This window comes from Lepidochelys kempii, chromosome 12, assembly GCF_965140265.1.
Source record: "Lepidochelys kempii isolate rLepKem1 chromosome 12, rLepKem1.hap2, whole genome shotgun sequence".
NCBI lineage: Eukaryota > Metazoa > Chordata > Testudines > Cheloniidae > Lepidochelys > Lepidochelys kempii.
The window spans coordinates 10,490,771-10,507,516 of record NC_133267.1 but is presented as its reverse complement, the minus strand read 5'-3'; the positions used below and the strand labels follow the sequence as shown (position 1 = coordinate 10,507,516).

Genomic DNA, 16,746 nt, shown 5'->3' with positions numbered 1-16,746 from the left:
CTGAGCTTCTACATTTTTAGAAACTATTCTAAACACATGAAAAGTGAGGAAAATTTGGCTTCCAGCAATGTCCTGTTTGAATTAATGGTATGAACCTGCTGTCTTTACTTCCAGCATCAAAAACTAAGCTTTTAGAACACTGTATATTGAAAGATGGCATTTGCAAGCAACCTCTTTACTTAACTGTACTATCTTGATGTTTCTAGATGAGAATGGAGACTATTTTGTGGCTCTTCGAAAGATGATTGAGTTGATGTATGAACAAAATGGAGGTCCTGTGGTCTTAATTGCCCACAGTATGGGTAATATGTACACTCTCTATTTCCTCAACCATCAGACTCAGGATTGGAAAGACAAGTACATAAAGGACTATGTGTCACTGGGTTCTCCATGGGGAGGAGTGGCTAAAACCTTTCATGTGCTGGCTTCAGGTAGGTAACCTGCTTAAATACTTGAATTTAAATGGAAGCTACCACAGGATGTTTAAGGGTTACTGTTAACCATAGCATTAGTGGTCAGAGTTTGAGATGCTATAAACGTTCAATTAAAAAACAGCTTTCAGCCCATAAGCTATAATTGCACCAGTTTCAGGCACGATTTCCAAATTCCATTCCCCTCCTATATAGAATATGGTTGAGTGTTCATATCCCTGCATCGAGATGTCCTATTTCCTCCTTTTTGGGATGATGGAATCGGGGGGCAGAAGGGTCTGTTGGTCCCACAGTGGGAATATTGTGCAGGCTCTGCCCATGTGTAAACTCTTGCATGCCTTGGGAGGGGTAGAGCAGACACTGGGACTGAGAGGGGCTGGAATGGGCCTAGGAGCCGGTAGGAGGAATGGCTGGGACCTTAATGAGGAGAGATTAATAAGACTGGGACTTTTCAGCTTGGAAAAGAGACAGCTAAGGGGAGATATGATTGAGGTCTATAAAATCATGACTGGTGTAGAGAAAGTACTTAAGGAATTGTTGTTTCATGCTTCTCATAACACAAGAACTAGGGGTCACCAAATGAAATTAATAGGCAGCAGGTTTAAAACAAATAAAAGGAAGTATTTCTTCACACAACACACAGTCAACCTGTGGAATTCCTTGCCAGAGGATGATGTGAAGGCCAAGACCATAACAGGGTTCAAAAAAGAACTAGATAAATTCATGGAGGATAGCTCCATCAATGGCTATTAGCCAGGATGGGCAGGAATGGTGTACCTAGCCTCTGTTTGCCAGAAGCTGGGAATGAGCAATAGGGCATGGATCACTTGATGATTACCTGTTCTGTTCATTCCCTCTGGGGCAGCTGGTACTGGCCGCTGTCAGTAGACAGGATACTGGGCTAGATGGACCTTTGGTCTGACCCAGAAGGGCTGTTCTTATGTTCCTCTGTTCTTACTGGCCTGGAGATACCCCCCTCAATCTCAGTACTTTTTCCTCCCTCTGTCCTCTGCTGCTTCTTGCTTATTTTGTCTGTCCCCCTTGGCAGCTGTATGGCTGCCTAACCCAGCATGGTAGAGTGTCCAGCACATTCCATTCCTTGCTGTTATCCTTCAAACTCCCATTACTCTCAATTTTATATAGCAAAACTGACTTGGAAGCTTCTGAATGTTCTTTTATAAGTATCATGTCAGTTGGCTTGTGCATGAACTCTAAGGGATAACCGCAGACGTGGCAGTTCTTGAGGTATGTGGAATCCTGAGTGATGGCAGAAGCATGACCACCTGCAAAAGTGTGAGCAAGGCGCGCACACCTTAACATTTTAAAGTGGTTTTTAAGAAAATGAATCTCTCAAAATGTTTGGCATTATATATTGGTAGTAATGAGAGGTAATATTTGGTAGCTGAAGTGAATATCAAAGAAGACTTAAATTTATTTATCTTCATTTTGTTTAATACAGACACTGTTCTTTCACTAGCCTTCAAGTAATTGTTCCCAATTAAAAAGAACATACAGTACACAGTGTACCTTCTCGTAATTTCAGTGTCATATGGTCATGCCTTAACATCACCTGTAGCAGAGGGGTGAATTAATTTTTGCATATTGCTGCTTAACTATTAAGACATTTGGCTTCCTCTTTAGTTCACTGCTAACTTACAGGTTTGTTTGCAGTTTTTGTTCTTGAAACACTTTTTTACCTGAAAATTAGGATGCATCCAAATGCAGGACATATACCAAAGTGCTTACCAGGCGTGGGTGCTTCAGAAAAACATTTCATGTGCTTAAATAAGGCACTTGGTTTTGAGATGGGAATGTACAACTCAAAGCCACTAATTAGAAAGCTGAAAACGCATATATCCTTATTGGGTGCTTACAGTTGTTTGTTTTTTGTCAACATAGCATTGCAAAATTGATTCCTCTCCCCCAAATGGCATCCTGTGGCTTGCAGGCTTCTGCAGAAACTACTGACTTTCATATGGTGTACTCTAAATATCCAGAGCAGGAGGCTTTACTGGATAACTAATTTTGCATGGTGTATCAGGTGATACAGGATGTGAGCAGAATTAAACAGCACCACGTAGGATCTCCCCATACTTAGTGTTTTGCTTCTTACCTGTTACTGCGTGAGCAATATTTATTGTATGTAGCATCTCTCCTCACAAAGTGGCTGTTTGTACATATGCATACAGAAGAATCACTTCAATTTCTACTGAAATACAGCCATCACTGGGACAGAATGTAGTCACTGTAACAGCGTACAGCAGCAGGAAACAGTATCAACAGGAAGTGAAGGGGAAAGTTAGGTGGGCAGAGTGTAACCGGCAATGTTGGAATTAATCTGTGTGTGAGGCTTTAGCGGCAGGTGTGCCATTTGAGGCACAATTGAACTTTTTACATCATATGAAAAGATAAAGCAAGGGAAAAGTGTTTAAGCACAAGTCTATTAATTGCTTTCAAATGAGCTACAAGGAACAGCTTCAATGTTAAAGTCAAGATAGAAAACATTTTCTTCAGCAAAGTGACAGGAGTATCTTCAGGACCTTGTGGTGTCCACTCTGCTCTCTTCCAGTTTCCTTTCTTAATCAGATTCAGGTGGTGGTTATGTTGACTGTTAGGTGCAATTATATGGAAATGCTGGCAAGCTTAATTAGGGCACCAGAGGTATTGTGCTACAGCCCTCCTTACTGGACCAGAGAATCAATAGTGCCATCTAGTGAGTTTAAAAATACAGCATATTTTTTGCAACTTAAAAACACTTAAAATATCTATTTTTTTTCCTTTTGGTTGATTCACATTCTTCCTGCATGCTTCGGGTGGTATTTCAAGGCATTGTATAGCTGTTGACTTGGTATATGTACTGCATTTTGTAGGATGGTGTATTTTTAAAATTTTTTTTGTACAGCAAGGGTGGTATTTTTTTATGTAGGTGTTCAGAAAATGCACTTGTTCATGTATAGGAGCATCGTGTTTACTTTCTTCTGGTTTACTTATACTCTTTACTCCTGGGGGAATTCTGCAACGAAGATTCTGGGCATACTATTTTCAAATTCTGCAAATTTTATTTTTCAAAATAACACAATATAATCATACCAGTTTCAATGATTTTTGATCATTTATTTCAAAGTATCTGTCAGTAAGCATGCCCCTAACAATACAGGCAACAAAAAAGATTCAGGAAATGTTTTTTGACAAATAGATTCCTTACTAGGCGTATTAATACAGAGCTCTGAGTAATTTATTTAGACTACAATACAGAACTGTATTTCCTGCACCCCTCAGAAGCAGTGCAAAGGCTTGTGGGGTGTCAGGGGTAACAGAGGAGCTTAGGGAGAGGGAAGTAGTTGCTGGGAAGGAGCCTGCGTGTGAACTTGGAGGGTTGTTGGGTGTGGGTGGGAAAACTATGGAACAGGTTTTGGGGAGCGGGAGGAGGAGGGATTGTTAGGGAGCTTCCCCCATGCAGACCCTGACTGACCCCTAGCCCCCACTGTCGGGCGCATCTGCCCCTGTCCCCATGTGTCCCTGAACCCCCTGCCCACATGGCCCTGCACTGCGCCCCCCATATGTCTCTGTGCTTCCACTCAGCCACCCCATCCCAATTTGGCCCTGCACATCCCTCCCCCATCTTTGGCCCTGCGCCTCCACTCCCATTCAGCCCCTGCCCCAGTCTGTCCACCACCACTAGTCCTTGTGAGCCCCTGTCTGACCCCAGAGCAGCCCCACACTGTCTGTCTCCCCATAGCACCAGTCTCCTGACTTGGCCCAACAGTTGCTGTGAAGAAGTCAGGGTCTTTCTCTTCCCTCACTGGCCAGGCGCTGCTGCTCTGTTCTGTTGCCACAGCACCCTTTGGCAAAAGGTGGAATTGCAGCAACTTTCCGGCAGAAGCTTTTTTCTGTGGAAAACAATTAAAAATATGCACATCTCATTAATTTTGTATGCACAGTGGCACAGAATTCCCCCAGGAGTAACTCTTCTCAGCAAATAAGGAACAATATAGAGTCTATAATAATATTTCATAGTTAACAACTTCCATCCAGAAGAATGTCAAATAATTATGTGAGAATTGCTAGTATGCCATTAAAATACAGCCAAAACTTGCCTGGTTTGCAGCTAGCCAATAGTAAAACATCATTAGAGTTTCTAAAAATTATAGATTTTCTAAGACAACATAGTACACTCAAGATGAAATAACTCTATTTTGGACCTCCTATTGATGGACAAAGATGAATTCATCATTGGCCTGGAAGATGGTGGTTGCCCAAGGATCAGTGATTGTGATCTGATTACATTCAATATGCACAAACAGAGGACAGGTGTTTTGGTGCTTCCCAAAGTTGAGGAAAATTATGAACAGGAGGAATTAGGAGGAAAATTTTAGACAGAAAAATGTGAATGAAAGTTTTGAGCGCTTTAAGAAGAGTTTATTAAATGGCTAAAAAGCCACAATTCCACAATCCATGAAGAAGATAACTTTGGCTAAAGGCCCAGCCTGGTTCAGCAGCAAAGTGAAGGGAGCAATTATAAATAAATAACAAATATATAACAGGGGAGGAGAGGCAGAAAATAAATAGCAATCAGTATAAATACAATGGCTAGCCTGCTGGTATGCTGAGATAGCTGCTTATCATGCTGACCAGTACTGTTTCCTTGTTACTCCCCTCACCCATATGTTATCTCTTGTCTTGTATCTTTCTGATCTGTTTGTACAGCATATAGCACTGGGAGGTCCTGGTCTAGGACTTCTAGGTGCTATGGTAATGCAAATAATAAATCAGAACTTACAAGGTGCAGAAAATTGAAATGTTTAACAGTGAGATTGACTAACCATTGGAACAAACAACCAAAGAAGTGCAGAAGCTAAAGACATCAGCAAAGAATTCATGGCTGGCAGTACTAAGGATAATAAAGCATACTAGAAACAAAAGGAATCCTAGTAATGGTATAGGTGTGTTATAGGTGAAGATGGTAAAACTGGTAGTGATGCAAAAAAAGGCAGGAGTGTTATTAGACATTTTGTTCTGTATTGAGGGGGGGGAAGCAAAATCATCTTCCTCATTAGATATGGACTGGAAGTACTTTATTTATTCATTACTGGCTAATGAGGGTGTTAAACAACATCTGTTAGAGAGAAACATTTTTAAATTGGTAGGTCCATGTAACTGGGACAAGTGAGAGTTAGCTGAGGAGACTCCGGCAGTTGATGTTACATTTTAACAGCATGGAATAGTGGGGCAATACTGGGAAATTCCAGAAGACTAGAAGAGTGTTAATGTTCTGGAAGTATTCAAAAAGGGCAAACTGGATGTCCTGAAGAAGTGCATCTGAAGAAGTGGGTATTCACCCACAAAAGCTTATGCTCCAATACATCTTAGTCTATAAGGTGCCACAGGACTCTTTGCCGCTTTTACAGATCCAGACTAACACAGCTACCCCTCTCATACTTGGATTTCCTGAGTAACTATAGGATGGTTAGCCTGACATTAATCCTAGGCAAAATAAAGGAAACGCTGATATGGGATTCAATTAGTAAAGAATTAAAGGACAGGAATATAATGAATGCCAGTCAATATGGTTTTACAGAATATAGGACTTGTCAAACCAGATTTCATTCTTTAAGATTACAAATTTGGCTGATAAAAGTAACTGCATAGATGTAAAAACAATGAGAAGTCCTTGTGGCACCTTAGAGACTAACAGATTTATTTGGGCATAAACTTTTGTGGGCTAAAACCCACTTCATCAGTTGCAAGTGGGTTCTAGCCCACGAAAGCTTATGCCCAAATAAATCTGTTAGTCTCTAAGGTGCCACAAGGATGCCTTGTTTTTGCTGATACAGACTAACATGGCTACCACTCTGAAACCTACATAGATGTAATATACTTTAACTTAATACTGCACAACCTTCTGATTAAAAACTTGGCTCTATACAAATAGCAGTAAAACACATGTTAAATGGATTAAGAATGACATCTCAAAAAGTAGCTGTCAGTGAGAATCGTGATTGGATGGGGTTGTTTCTAGTGGCGTTCCACAGGGATAGGTACAAAGTCTAATGTTACTAAACATTTTCAGTTGTGGATGACTCACAGATTGGTAGAATAGTACATAATAATGAAAACAGGGCAGTCAGAGCAATCAGAATCACTTTGTAACCTGGGCCCATTCAAACAAAACATGTATTAATACAGCCAAATTCAAGTTATACATCTAGGAAAAAAGAACAGTCTGTACCTTCAGGATGGAGGACCGTAACCACAAAAGCACAGTGACTCCAAAAAGAATTTAGGAGTTGTAGTGGACGAGCAACACAGCATGTGGTCCTAGAGCAATGCAGCGGCAAAAAAGAGCTAATATGCTCTAAAGAGCGGAGTAGGGAGGAGCTATTGCCTCTGAATACAGCAATGTTGAGACTGGTATTCTAATGCTGCATACAGTTCTGGTGTCCACATTTTAAAGTGGATGTTGAAAAAAGCCATAAGTGATTGAGGACTGGAGAAAATGTCTTACAGTGAGAAATTTGGAGCTCAATCTGTTAGCTTAGCAAAAAAAGAGGACTGAGGTGAATTGATTAGTGTATAAGTATGTTCACAGGCAGAAAATACAAGGTCCTAAATGGCTCTTTAATCTAGTTGAGAAGGCATAACAGGAACCAATGGCCAAGAAGCTGAAGCCAGACAAGTGCAAATTAGGTGCACCTTTTTAATAGTGAGGATGATTAACTATTGGAGCAAACTACCAAGGAAAGTAGTGGATTCTTCATCTCTTGGCATCTTCAAGACTGGATGCCTTTCTGATAGTTATGCTTCAGTCAAACACAAATTTTTGGGCTTAATACAGGCGTATCTGGGTGAAATGTAATGGCCTATAATAATACTCAGGAGGTCAGATTTGATGATCTAAAGGTCCCTTCTGGCCTTAAACTCTATCAATCTGTGGCCTTTTCTGTGCCAGCAGAACTTCACTTCTTGGAGATGACTGTAAGGGAAAAGTAACTTCTCTACCTGAAAATACAGGGGAATTTTTATAATCAGACGGGCTTGTGAAGAGTCATGGGGTCTTTAGTAATAGGTGATCCAAAATGTGTTGTGTGCAAAAGACTGCACTCAAGCAGCAGATTAGTTGCTAGTATTGTGCAGGAATGCTGGTTCTGGACCGATTGTAGGAGAGAGTGTCACTTGCTGTACCCCAGTGCATTTTCCTTGGTCTACCACTAAATAATGAGCTGGCCTGATCCTGTTTAATTTGACAGGATCCAAGCCAAAGTAGTATATTCCAATCCAGCAGGTGGACATTAAAGTTAGGATCCATGCTTTGTGTCCTGAGCAAAGAAAACACTACTTTCACATTGATTATGTGGTTTCCTTGTGCCTCCGTTGAGGAACATTAGTGTGGTACAGATGAAAGGAGGGTAGTATCGGTTATTTGTAGGATTGTTCTGTTTTGTTTTACAAAGATAACACATGAACCAGTAACTACTGCGGATCCTGCCTCCTCCTCCACGCTCACAAAAGCCATGTGGCAACCTGTGTGGCAACTGTAGCTATCATAAATGAAATTGCCCCAGACAGCTTCAATATGACAACTATAAAATTGCTTGTTACTGAACTGTGAAAACCTGGGTGTTCACCTTGTTCTGCAGTCTCATGAAATCTCTTGAATGCACAAATGTACAGAGGGTAACACCAGCCTGTTCTCCCAACAAAACCATTAAGGGAAGAGTGTCTCTGTGAATCACTGAAAAATCTGCATCTGGAATTCCTTTAGAAAAAGAATTTTAAGACAGCTTTACAGATGGCCAGGATGATTGCCTAATGATTGATGATGTGAAGAACTTTTGGGCCCAAAGCTTCCAAATGAGCCCAAGTAGAAAATATTTTCTTCTTAAAGGAATATCTCAGAAGGGTAGCCTCAGGAAAATGCCATTCTGGGTTGTCTTTAGCAATGTTTCTTGATATTTCAGTGTACAATAAATAAAACTTCTGATCAGTAACAGAAATCTATTTTGTAGGTGACAACAACAGGATACCTGTCATCAGTTCTCTTAAGATCCGAGACCAGCAGAGATCTGCAGTTTCAACCAATTGGATGCTACCCTACAATTACACATGGCCTCCAGAGAAGATCTTTGTAAGCACACCCACAGTTAACTACACTCTCCGGGATTACCAAAAGTTCTACAAGGACATCAACTTTGAGGATGGCTGGCTCATGAGACAAGACACTGAGCCCTTGGTCTACCAGATGATACCACCTGGTGTGCGTTTGCACTGTCTTTTTGGCACTGGTGTAGAAACACCTGACTCATTCTACTATGAGGCCTTTCCTGATAAAGAGCCCAAGATCTATTACAGTGATGGTGATGGTACAGTGAACTTGGAGAGTGCCTTACAATGTCAAAAGTGGGTGGACATGCAAAAGCAGGAGGTGATATTGTTTGAGCTGTCAGGAAATGAGCATATTGAGATGCTGTCTAATGCTACAACTATTTCCTATGTGAAAAAACTTCTTTTTGGTTTGTGACACCCTATGTGGACTGTTTTTTTTTTTTTTTTTCCTCCATCACCTGTGATGCCTTCCCTTAAGTGAGGGGAAAATGCCTTTTGATCCTTTGGTTTTAAAACACTTGGGTTATTTATTTGGTCTCTTTTCAGGCCGTGTTTGGAAAGCTGTTTGGTGTCCTTAATGATCACTTGTCTCTTGGATTAGTGTTCGTAATGCATCATAGTGTTTCACGTTCTAAAGGCGTGGTCATGTGCATTCTGGTGCTGCTAGACGAATGTCCAATGTGCATACAGAAGTTCACTTGAACATTTTTCACACCTTTTGTGCAATATGTGCAGCCTATGTTGTTTCTTGTGAGCTTTGGAGAGTTGCGGGGAGAGAAAGAATTGCTTGCTGGTTACTCTCCGTTCTATACTAAAGCAAGGGAGAGGTTGTCAAGAATTTTTTTGAGTACAGTAACTTTCCCAAAGGGTCACAAAAGTTCTGAATCATTGTCCTTAAATAAGCTAGTAAATATGAAGGTCCAAGCAGGTGGTCTAAATAGACATGGAGTTAAGATATTGCAGGACTTTGGTCATATCCAACTTACCTCTTTCTGTACTGCTGCTGGAGAAGAGGGAAAGTGCATTAATTACTTGAAGTTCCTTATTTGATGTCTTGGAAAAATTGAAGAGAATCCAGTTGTCCTTTAGTAACTTGAGGACTTAGCATCAAGAGTCTAAGGCTGCTGGCTTCATTCTTTAGATTTTTTCCCCCTAATTTAAAAAAAAAAAAGGTTACTAGCTGTCACTCCTCATACAATGGCTATGGCTACATGGTGTGTACATTGAAATCCACAGGAATTTGGTATCAGCAAATTTTGTGTGAGGTGCTGCCTTCACATGTCAAAGTGACGACAAGTTATCTCCATTAGTTCAAATGGTAGGTAGATAGATCTCAAAAAACCCAAACCCCCTCCTACCCAAAACAAATAAAAATTAAAGTTCCCACAATGGGGAAAAAACCCTTTGTATGTATCTTGCTTTCAGCCAAGTACACTTCTGCTGTGATCCAGTTTCCAGCTAACTGACCATCTTTCCTATTGGATCAAAATTATGTTTAGTGGAAAAAGCTTAGAATTAGAGAGTATTTATAGAGTAAAATACCTTTCTTGTAGGGGTACTGAGCTCTTAATTTGGGTTGAGAAACAAACATTTAAAAGGAGCACTATGTATTAGGCCCCAGAAAACTGCATAGCACACAACTCTCCAAGAAACTATACTACAGTAGCTTAACCATGTTAGACCACTTGTCACTGCATTTTTCAGAAAACTGCTATGAACACTTCCAGGGTGCAGGGTTCTTCAGAAAAAGTTACCTTAAGAGTTATGCTCATTCTTAATCCTGTAGGATTTCTGATCTATTGATTTCTAATGTTAGGCGATTACCTTTTACACAACAGCAAAGTTTAATCAATCCTGTAGTGCATAGAGGTTGTTTGGTGCCATTGAAATATTTGATTAGGATGTGCTGATCTGACAGCGCTCTCTCATGAGTGTTTGTCACTGCAGAATGTAAACACTCTGGCACAGGGTAGATCTAGAGTTCTCAAGATTCTAATATATTTTGTATTAGCTAATCATTTCTAGAAATCCTGACTGGGATCATTGGTAGGTTAAATATCTCCCTGTACAGAAGAGAGAATAAGACTAACTCCCCCTCTCTGAGGGAGGACAAGTAGAATGGAAGGTCTGTCACTTGGAATCAGCTACCTAAGATCTAGTGCTCTGCAACTATATGGCCCAAACAGATTTTCCTGCCTCATCTGTGTGTGCTAGTCCACTGCCAGATCTGAGTTGCCCACGGGCTATCTGTAACACATTGTTGATTGCTTAAATCTTAGAGAACAGAAGGATAAAATCCTTTTTAGTCAGATTGGTTTTTTTTTTGGTAGGCTTTTGTAGATTGGTGCACCAAGAACCACAGTTCTATTCTAAGGCTCTTCATATGGTCTAACTCCATTGTGAACAAACTACTGTAAGACTGGTCTGCAGTAGATACAACTATGCAAAGTAACTGATTCAAAAGTCCAGCTTTTTCAAGTCTGTTATCCTTACCCAGGTAGAATGCATGCTTGCTAACTAGCACCAGGATGGGAGGAACTGGAATCTGTATTGGCTCCAAGCAAAGACTGAATATTGGTAGGGCTGTAGAAGGGACTCAGGCTCTACCTGGTCTGGAGGATTTTTTTAGAACTGGTTTACATTGGAAGCTTTCCAGCTCTCTGTGTGCTTAATCTGGAAATGCTTAAAAATCTACAGCAAAAGGGTTTTTTTTTGGCTTTGCTACTCTGTGCACTTGAAGCAGAAAAATTAATGCTTCCAAAAGAGCTGCACTAGATTACTCTGTTCTGATCTAGCATTTGACATTTACTGTAATTTTTCCCTTTGGGAAATGCTTCCAGCTGATTCCATCTCATACTTTTACCTTCGTGCCAATGACCCTTTAGTCCACACTCACTTAGCTTTCCATTAATAGATGGACCCTACAGTCGCTTCTTGTGCTGAATAAGTCTGCTCTGCTGCTTTTACTTACACTGGTAAAGAGAGGTTGACAGCCCTCTTAAACTTTGTAGGCTTGCTGTGATTTGTCAGCATAAATCCTTGTTTCTTTCCTGCGCAGAATTGCACATCTTGTGTTAAAGTGTGGATGCTGAGGACTCAGTAGTTAAAGTATCCACACATCTAATGATTCCCTTTGGTTGGGGGTGCTTTGTAAGACAGATCACAAGTCTGATTTCTCATTTTCCATCAAATCCTCCTGAGGCCTGCTCTTTTGTCTACCGTGCAATCCCAGGATAGAGATGTCCTCAGTATGAAATAAATGGAGTACCGAAAATACACGGCTAAACATCCCAAAAGGTGGAAGTAGTTAAATTGTGCATTTCCCTTTTCTACTAGAAGTCTGTTCTCTTTATTGCGTGACCCTCTGCTTTAGAGGGCAAACCCAAGTCTATTTAGAATCATTTTAGTAGGGTTGTTTGCAGTGTTTTTATAGCTATGTTGGTCCCAGGATATTAGACAAGATGAGTGATGTGTAATATCTCTTATTGGACCAACTTCCGTTAGTGAAAGACAAGTTTTCAAGCTTACACAGAGCTCTTCTTCAGGTTGGTGGTAAGACTGCTAAAGTATGCAGTCGTAAGTATTCTACGTTCTTGTGGAGAAACTAGTCTGAGGAAATAATTATTGCTGGGGAAAGAGGAAAATAAAGTGAAGTACCTCAGGTGCTTTGCTTCACTGGTTTGAAATGTGTAATTTGCTGAAATTCCTTCTGAGTTATGCTAATTACTTATCATTTGTGAATGTCTGTTTTTCTCCTAATCTTCATTTTCAGGATATTTTCAGAAACCAAAAGTAGTAGAGGACCAAAATGTATTTCTTATTTCTAACAAAATGTAAAGAGAGAGAATTCTGGAGGGACTTCAGCTGTTAGTGTAGTGCTGCTGCAATGGCACTACGTGATTCTGCTCAGAACAGAAGATTTTAATATCAAGCAATAAATGCAAAAGAATTGTAGGCCAAAGAAAGGAATGTTTGGCATTAAGATATTTCTTGAAGCAAGGTGTGTTCAAGGCCCTCTTAAATTCAAGGAATGTTTGGCAGTTACTTTGCTGCTCTAAAAGTAACAGTATTTTGTATGAAATATGATCTGGTGAGACCCAGCATTTTATATATTTTCCTCTTGTACGACTGAGTTATAGATTTCTGCATATTTTATTGTCAGACTTTGATAACATAATAAACTTTATCTAATATTGAATGCGTTTTGTCATGGATAACACACAACTACAGATGCTGCTCTCTCTCTCAAATATGCTACAAGTCATGAATTTATTCATGCTTATTGCTGCTTAAAAGGCAGCATTTTAACCAAATTATGAGCTGAACCAGAAAGCAGCATAGCTTCCTTCCAGTGTAGAGCAACCCCTTTCTTTAGAAGGGAAACAGAAAATACAAAAAAAAACCCTAGGAGTCCTTGTGGCACTGTAGAGACTAACCAATTTATTTGGGCATAAGCTTTTGTGGGCTAAAACCCACTTCATCAGATGGGTTTTAGCCCACAAAAGCTTATGCCCAAATAAATTAGTTAGTCTCTGCGGTGCCACAAGGACTCCTCGTTGTTTCTGCTGATACAGACTAACACAGCTACCACTCTGAAACCTGCAAATACAAACACTGTCGTCATTCTGCACTAAAGTAAATGCTCAGTTCAAACCAGTCAGCACAAATTGCCACAGTTTTGAGACTCAATATGAGCAGAAGCCTTCATCCATAGTTTCCAACCTGTTCCTCCTAGGCCTCTTATGTGGGTAGCTTTTCTTCAAATATGTTGACTTGTTTAAAGTCCTGTTAGACCACTGGTGACTGGTGACCCAAAAATGGTGGGGGTGCAATTGTTCGAGACATCCCTCTACCTGCTGCCCTTCTACCTTCATGTAGTTTGACAAGATTGTCATGGTAGGGATTGGGGAAGAGGCTGCAGGAGTGGTTTTATTGGGCAGATCAGGGAGGTATTTAGAAAGGAGAGGAGAGCTTTTTCCTTCCTTTTTAAGAAATCAAAGAAGGGCAGGCTGGAGAACGGTATTTACCTCTGTATCCCCTTTACTGTTTTCTAGTTGTTTCAGTTTATCTCATGGCTTGTTCCTAAATGACCAGGTTTTTAATGTCCTGTATTTTAATTCTAACTTATAGTTGTTCTGTTCTCTTTTTATAGGGCTCTGATTTCCTTTTATTCATTCCTCATACTGTCATTTGTTTTTTCCTAACTTTTTTCTCCAAGTTACACCTGCTTTCTATCAGCTCAACTTCAGCTATTCACCCTCACTTTTCCTTTGTCTGTCTTGGTACTTCCATTTAGTTGTTCTCCGCCTGATGGAGCAAATTTCTTGACAGCATAAATGACTACTTTTTGGAGCAGCTAGTCCTGGAACCTATAAGAGGAGAGATGATTCTTGATTTAGTCCTAAATAGAGCACAGGATTTGGTCCAATAGGTGAATATAGCTAAACTTAACATCCCTGGGTGGGGGGGAGACATCAAAGAAGCCTACCATAGTAGCATTTAACTTCAGAAAGTGGAACTATACAAAAAAGACAAAGCTAGTTAAATGGAAATTAAAAGGTACAGTCCCAAAAGTGAAAGCTGCATGGAAACTTAAAAAACCAGAATAGAGACTCAGATTAAATGTATACCCCCAAATTAAAAAAACATAGTAAGAGGGCCAAAAAAGTACCACCATGGCTAAACAACAAAGTAAAATAAGTGGTTAGAGGCATCCTTTAAAAACTGGAAGGCAAATCCTACTAAGGAAAATAGAAAGGAGCATAAATTCTGGCAAGTCAAGTGTAAAAGTATATTTAGGCAGGCCAAGAAAAAATTTGAAGAGCAACTTGCAAAAGATTCAAAAACTAACAGCAAAAACTTCAAGTACATCAGAAGCAAGAAGCCTGCTAAATAACGTGGAGCCACTGGATGATCGAGATGCTAAAGGAGCACTCAAGGAAGATAGGGCCATTGTGGAGAAGGTAAATGAATTATTTCCATCAGTCTTCACTGCAGAGGATGTGAGGGAGATTTCCCACTCCTGAGCCATTCTTTTTTAGGTTTCAGAGTAGCAGCCGTGTTAGTCTGTATTCGCAAAAAGAAAAGGAGTACTTGTGGCACCTTAGAGACTAACAAATTTATTTGAGCGTAAGCTTTCGTGAGCGATGAAGTGAGCTGTAGCTCACGAAAGCTTATGCTCAAATAAATTTGTTAGTCTCTAAGGTGCCACAAGTACTCCTTTTTTTAGGTAACACATCTGAGGAACTGTCCCAGATTGAGATGTCATTAGAGGAGGTTTTTGAACAAACTGATAAATAATAAACCTGATAAATCAGAGTAATAAGTCACCAGGACCAGATGATATTCACTCCAGAGTTCTGAAGGAACTCAAATAGAAAATTGCAGAACCACTAACTGTGGTATATAACCTATCATTTAAATCAGTTTGTGTCAGGTGACCAGAGGATAGCTAATATGACTCCAAATTTTAAAAAAGGCTCCAGAGATGATCCAAGCAATTACAGGCTGGTAAACCTAACTTCAGTAGCAGGCAAATTGGTTGAAACTATAGTAAAGAACAGAATTATCAGACACATAGGTGACCATGATTTGTTGGAAGAGTCCACAGAGCTTTTGTAAAGGGAAATCATGCCTTACCAATCTATTAGAATTCTTTGAGCGGGGAGCGGGTCAACAAATGTGGACAAAGGAGATCCAGGTGCTATAGCGTCAAAAGGTTCCTGAAAATCTAATTACGAAGTCCCTCACTGAAGGCTCTTAAGCAAAGTAAGCAGTCATGGGTTACGAGGGAAGGCTCTCTCATGGTTCAGTAACTGCTTAAAAGATAGAAAATAAAGGGCAGGAATAAATGGTCAGTTATCAGAATGGAGAGAGGTAAATAGTGGTGTCCCCGAGGGGTTTGTACTGGACCAATGTTGTTCAACATATTAATAAATGATCTGGAGAAAAAAGGGGTAAACAGTGAAGTGGCAAAATTTGCAAATTATACAAAATAATTCAAGACAATTAAGTCCAAAGCAGCCTGCGAAGACTTACAAAGGGATCTCACAAAGTTGGGTGACTGGGCAATAAAATGTCAGATGAAATTCAATGTTGATGAATGCAAAATTATGCACATCGGAAAACATAATCCAAAATATACATATGAAATAATGGGGTCTAAATTAGCTGTTATCACTAAAGAAAGAGATTTTGGAGTCATTGTGGATAGTTCTCTCAAGACATCTGTTCAGTATGCAGCAGCAGTCAAAAAAACTAACAATCTTAGGAACTATTAGGAAAGGGATAGATAGTATGACAGAAAATAGTATCATGTCTCTATATACATCCACAGTATGCTTACATCTTGAATACTGCATGCAGATCTGGTCACCCCATCTCAAAAAGAATTGGAAAGGATAAAGAGAAGGGCAACAAATTATTAGGGATATGAAACAGCTTCCATATGAGGAGAAATTAAAAAGACGGGGACTTTTCAGCTTGGAAAAGAGATGACTAAGAGGGATATGATAGTGGTCTATAAAATCTTGTCTGGTGTGGAGAAAGTGCATAAGGGGCATGTTTACTCCTCACATAACACAGGAACCCAGAGTCAGTCAGCCAATAGAATTAATAGGCAGCAGGTTTAAAACAAAATGAAGTACTTTGTTATAGAATGCACATTTTACCTGTGGAACTTATTGGCAGAAGATGTTGGGAAGGCCAAAACTATAACGGGTTCAAAAAAGAACTAGATAAGGTCATGGAGGATAGGTCCATCAATGGCTATGAGCCAGGATGTGCAAGGATGCAAAAGTATGCTCTGAAATGTCCCTAGCCTTTGTTTGCCAGAAGCTGGGAATGGGCTACAAGGGATGAATTGATTACCTGTTCTGTTCATTCCCTCTGAAGCACCTGGCATTGGCCACTATCGGAAGACAGGATACTGGACCATTGGTGTGACCCAGTATGGCTTTCTTAAGGTAAGACAGGAGTTTCAGGGAGAAGACATGGGGTTAAAGCTACTTCATCTTGATTTTCTTTTTCCCTGCTCCCCCTCGCCCCTTTAATGCAACACTCTTGTAAATTCTGCAGGGCCCCATGCTACTCTCCAGGGAACCATTTTGAAGCCTGAAATGTGCCAAGCATTTGGGACATTTCTAGACTGTGAATAAAGTCCCCTAGTGGCAGCCAGTCGTACTGCACCTCGTTTAGTAATGGGATCTTAAGC

At 40.2% G+C, this 16,746-nt stretch overlaps 1 protein-coding gene across 1 annotated transcript in view; it reads left to right on the top strand.

The window, feature by feature from the left end:
- The window catches only part of PLA2G15 (phospholipase A2 group XV), a 28,629-nt gene extending 15,912 nt beyond the window's left edge, over nucleotides 1-12,717 (top strand). The window contains exons 5-6 of the mRNA XM_073307571.1: nucleotides 207-431; nucleotides 8,438-12,717. Coding sequence (XP_073163672.1) covers nucleotides 207-431; nucleotides 8,438-8,949 — 737 coding nt within the window. The 3' untranslated portion in view covers nucleotides 8,950-12,717. The remainder of the gene's footprint in view (nucleotides 1-206; nucleotides 432-8,437) is intronic.
- The last annotated feature ends 4,029 nt before the right edge of the window (nucleotides 12,718-16,746 follow it).